This window comes from Sander vitreus, chromosome 18 (assembly GCF_031162955.1).
Source record: "Sander vitreus isolate 19-12246 chromosome 18, sanVit1, whole genome shotgun sequence".
In the NCBI taxonomy this organism is placed as follows: Eukaryota; Metazoa; Chordata; class Actinopteri; order Perciformes; family Percidae; genus Sander; species Sander vitreus.
In genome coordinates this window covers 1062423-1067422 of record NC_135872.1, presented here as the reverse complement: position 1 = coordinate 1067422, position 5000 = coordinate 1062423, and the positions used below count along the sequence as shown (strand labels likewise).

General features: G+C 46.6%; 1 protein-coding gene across 1 annotated transcript in view; it reads left to right on the top strand.

The window, feature by feature from the left end:
- The window catches only part of allc (allantoicase), a 19008-nt gene that overhangs the window by 13731 nt on the left and 277 nt on the right, over positions 1–5000 (top strand). Inside the window, exons 9-10 of the mRNA XM_078275345.1 lie at positions 1144–1252; positions 1909–2027. Coding sequence (XP_078131471.1) covers positions 1144–1252; positions 1909–2027 — 228 coding nt within the window. The remainder of the gene's footprint in view (positions 1–1143; positions 1253–1908; positions 2028–5000) is intronic.

The window sequence follows — 5000 nt, the reverse complement described above, 5'->3', positions numbered from 1 at the left end:
CTATCTCTGTATAGATGATATGATGTATAACAGCTGTATACTACTATCCCTGTATAGATGATATGATGTATAACAGCTGTATACTACTATCTCTGTATAGATGATATGATGTATAACAGCTGTATACTACCATCTCTGTATGGATGTGATATTATTTCTATCTTTGTTGTACGGTCTGGCTCAGTTTAAACTCTTTGTGAAACATGAACGCCCCAGAACTTTCTTTAAATATCCACTTAAAAGTAGATTTTCTTCGGGGCTAATCGTATCGGTGCATTAACTCCAGTACTTGCCGATACCGATACTAGCATTTTAGGCAGTATCGGAGGCTGTTCTGATACTGGTATCGGTATCGGAACTTTCTAGTCTCCCTAAACTGAAGATGTACTTATTTTCTAACATTCATGAAGACACCCGGTGTACAAACATATATACAAGTGGCAAATAAAACTGTACAACCTACTTAAATAGTATATATAAAAATATAAGTAAAACCTATGTTTGTGCAAGTTGTACTTACTTAATGTATTGTAGATGTATATGACTCTTATCTATCACTCAGTGATGAAGTGTTAACAAGTAGTATTGCCTGTGGTAGGAATGATTTCTTGACACTGACACAGACTTGCGTGAAGTAAACCATAAACATGCCGTCTGCCCCGGAGGCTACTATGTTGTTTTTGAGATCACGGCAGAAAAAGTGACAGCACTGCCACCGTAGATGTTGTGTAGCCCCCTAACTCAAGTACAACGTGACAATGGCAAGTCTGTAGGTACATCATGGACCTTATGGAACAGGTCCTCGACTCCTCAGTCCTCGCTGAACTGAAGTTGTTCTGTCCCTCGTCGGTGAAGGCCGTCTCAAATCTCTGACGAGCAAGCATTGAGGAGGGATCACTCCTTTTGCTTTTGCAGTGACCTTAACTACCCAGCTTTCAGCTGGTGGTCCCTTAGTTTCGTAGGATGTCTCATGTTTTGGTGTGCATACATTTCCGTACAATATCATACGAACCCGTTGATGAGAATGTGTTGCAAAACCAAATTATCAAGGACTAGTCGATGTCAAGCTCCAAGTAGTTTTGAGCTTGACGTCCACTCGTCTGTGCAACCCCTAGTTAGACAGCTGTAAAACGTCTCCTGCAGGTGGACGAGCGAGGCATCCTGCAGGTTCCCGGCTGGGAGTGGGCGGTGTTTCGTCTTGGACATCCCGGAGTGATCAGCAGCATCGAGGTCGACACAAACCACTTTAAAGGTCCTGACACACATCAACACTAGTGTTGCATTTTCTAGGGATGCACCGAATCCAGATTGTTGGGGTTCTGCTGAATCCTGAACCCCCTGGTTGAGGTTCTGCTGAGTCCTCGTCCCGTCCTCAGTCCATGAACACAGTCAACACATTAATGAAGTAAACAGTGACTGTCCTTCCTTTGCCGTACCTGAAGTTGCTGCATTCTGGCTGCTGTCTGTAGATTCCTTCATGCTCAGCTCGTATTCTTCCAGATGTTTCATACCAGATGTTGTAACAGCGGTGATGTTGTGTATTGTTTAGGGTCCTCGCCACCACCAGACTAATCAGCATTGCAGATTGAACATGTAGCTGGACTTGAATGGCCTTCTTTTGACTGAAAGTACTGCCAAACAACCCTTTTTCTGCTCACCAGTTCCATTTCCACTTCCTCTCAGCCTGCTGCATTGAAGCTCCACCTACGTAAACACCTTCCTGTAATCAACGGCGCCGTCATTACGGCGACCAGCGTAGCGCGGAGTGACAGCGTAGGGTTCAGCAGAAACCCAACCCCGTCAAAAAGCCCGATATTCAGCTGAGTCCGAAACACAATCCTGGATTTAGGGCATCCCTGCCATTTTCCTTCATGAGCAGAAGGAAACAACTTGTGTGTTTCCGTGCAGGTAACTTCCCCGACTCTTGCAGGATCGAGGTTTGTCTTTTGACCCCCGAAGAGGAAGCTCAGTGCATCGAGACCAGGTGGAATTCTGGGAAATGGCAGGTCCTTCTCCCCCCTCAGAAAGTATGTTTACTCCTATAAAACTGTTTACACTTACCTACTATTTATACGTTGTCACCATAAACGTCAAAAAAGCACTAGAGGCACAGGCTGTGCACCAAAATACAACAGTATACTAAGGGCGTTTTCACACATACCTCATTTGGTCCAGACTTTCGGACTTTTCAGTTTGATCTGAGAGCAGCAGTCAGTAGGAGAGATTAGCAGTCAGTAGGAGAGAGCAGCAGTCAGTAGGAGAGAGCAGCAGTCAGTAGAGGAGAGCAGCAGTCAGTAGAGGAGAGAGCAGCAGTCAGTAGGAGAGAGCAGCAGTCAGTAGGAGAGAGCAGCAGTCAGTAGAGGAGAGTAGCAGTCAGTAGGAGAGAGCAGCAGTCAGTAGGAGAGCAGCAGTCAGTAGGAGAGAGCAGCAGTCAGTAGAGGAGAGCAGCAGTCAGTAGAGGGAGAGCAGCAGTCAGTAGGAGAGAGCAGCAGTCAGTAGGAGAGAGCAGCAGTCAGTAGGAGAGAGCAGCAGTCAGTAGGAGAGAGCAGCAGTCAGTAGGAGAGAGCAGCAGTCAGTAGGAGAGAGCAGCAGTCAGTAGGAGAGAGCAGCAGTCAGTAGGAGAGAGCAGCAGTCAGTAGGAGAGAGCAGCAGTCAGTAGGAGAGAGCAGCAGTCAGTAGGAGAGAGCAGCAGTCAGTAGAGAGAGAGCAGCAGTCAGTAGGAGAGAGCAGCAGTCAGTAGGAGAGAGCAGCAGTCAGTAGGGGAGAGCAGCAGTCAGTAGGAGAGAGCAGCAGTCAGTAGGGGAGAGCAGCAGTCAGTAGGAGAGAGCAGCAGTCAGTAGGAGAGAGCAGCAGTCAGTAGGAGAGAGCAGCAGTCAGTAGGAGAGAGCAGCAGTCAGTAGGAGAGAGCAGCAGTCAGTAGGAGAGAGCAGCAGTCAGTAGGGAGAGAGCAGCAGTCAGTAGGAGAGAGCAGCAGTCAGTAGGAGAGAGCAGCAGTCAGTAGGAGAGAGCAGCAGTCAGTAGGAGAGAGCAGCAGTCAGTAGGAGAGAGCAGCAGTCAGTAGGAGAGAGCAGCAGTCAGTAGGAGAGAGCAGCAGTCAGTAGGAGAGAGCAGCAGTCAGTAGGAGAGAGCAGCAGTCAGTAGGAGAGAGCAGCAGTCAGTAGGAGAGAGCAGCAGTCAGTAGGAGAGAGCAGCAGTCAGTAGGAGAGAGCAGCAGTCAGTAGGAGAGAGCAGCAGTCAGTAGGAGAGAGCAGCAGTCAGTAGGAGAGAGCAGCAGTCAGTAGGAGAGAGCAGCAGTCAGTAGGAGAGAGCAGCAGTCAGTAGGAGAGAGCAGCAGTCAGTAGAGAGAGAGCAGCAGTCAGTAGAGGAGAGCAGCAGTCAGTAGGAGAGAGCAGCAGTCAGTAGGAGAGCAGCAGTCAGTAGGAGAGAGAGCAGCAGTTAGTAGAGGAGAGCAGCAGTCAGTAGAGGAGAGCAGCAGTCAGTAGGAGAGAGCAGCAGTCAGTAGAGGAGAGCAGCAGTCAGTAGGAGAGCAGCAGTCAGTAGGGAGAGCAGCAGTCAGTAGGAGAGTAGCAGTCAGTAGAGGAGAGTAGCAGTCAGTAGGAGAGAGCAGCAGTCAGTAGAGGAGAGCAGCAGTCAGTAGAGGAGAGCAGCAGTCAGTAGAGGAGAGCAGCAGTCAGTAGGAGAGAGCAGCAGTCAGTAGAGGAGAGTAGCAGTCAGTAGAGGAGAGCAGCAGTCAGTAGAGGAGAGTAGCAGTCAGTAGGAGAGCAGCAGTCAGTAGGAGAGAGTAGCAGTCAGTTGAAAAAACTCCGACACAGAGAGAGGATACGAGAGGACGAGGAAGTCCCGTCTACAAACCAATCAATTTTCAGTATCTGGAGACGTATGTGATGACGGCAGGACGTAGTTTTGTCACGTAGAGATCTTTAGTCTCTGAGTCGGTGATTGGCTGGAGTGGTTTGTTGTATTTTGGTGCCCAGCCTGTGCCTCTAGTGTCTGTTTGATGTTTACGACCCCTGTGTTGTCTCCTGAGACCGGGCTTTTTCACGGTGTGTTCAGGGACCAGGCAGCTAGCGGATCAAGGAGAGATGCCAACAATTTGAGACAAAAATGAAATCATGCTGAAACAATGCAGGAACTCATAGTACACCTTTAAACACCAGCTGTCAGTATTACAGAGTACACCTTTAACCACCAGCTGTCAGTATTACATTGTACCACCTTTCAACCACAGCTGTCGGCATTACTAGTACACCTTTAACCACCAGCTGTCAGTATTACACAGTACACCTTTAACCACCAGCTGTCAGTATTACATAGTACACCTTTAACCACCAGCTGTCAGTATTACAGAGTACACCTTTAACTTTAGGGAACAAATGGAGCTACATCACGTTCGTCCCGTGGTAACCTTCAGGAAGTGAAGTCACGTGTGATTTGAACCCAAACCTCCATCTTTTTATCAACTTAACTCAGTAGTTTTGGTGTCTAAACCTAACCAGACTGGGACCGTTTCACAACGTTAACCAGGTGTTTAAAACTGTGACCGTTACCTGCTGTGGTTTAGATATGAGTCGTATTAGAGGAGGATTGAGGATCTGGAAGAGTTGTTGGTTTACATCCCATTACCTTTTAGGATTGTTTTCTGAACACTCATTTAACCCTCCTGTTGTGTTCCCTACGACACTCTTCCCAAGTTAAATAAATGATCAGTTCACTACTTCCCATTGAATTTGGGTGTTTTATTCTATTTTAAAGCATTTGGAGAAAATAATGACAAAATAACGTTGAAAAAAGTAACAAAAATGTTGCTAAAAACCTTCAAAAATGGGAAACAACAAACGTCAAAATACTTGGAAAACAAAGTGTGCAAAAACGTCGGGAAAAACGTTAAAAAAAACATCGTGAAAAGTGACAAAACAGCGGGAAATCGACAAGCACAACAACATCTTTTTATTATTATAAATAATAATAAATAATAATATATTTTTATTAAAATGTTGACC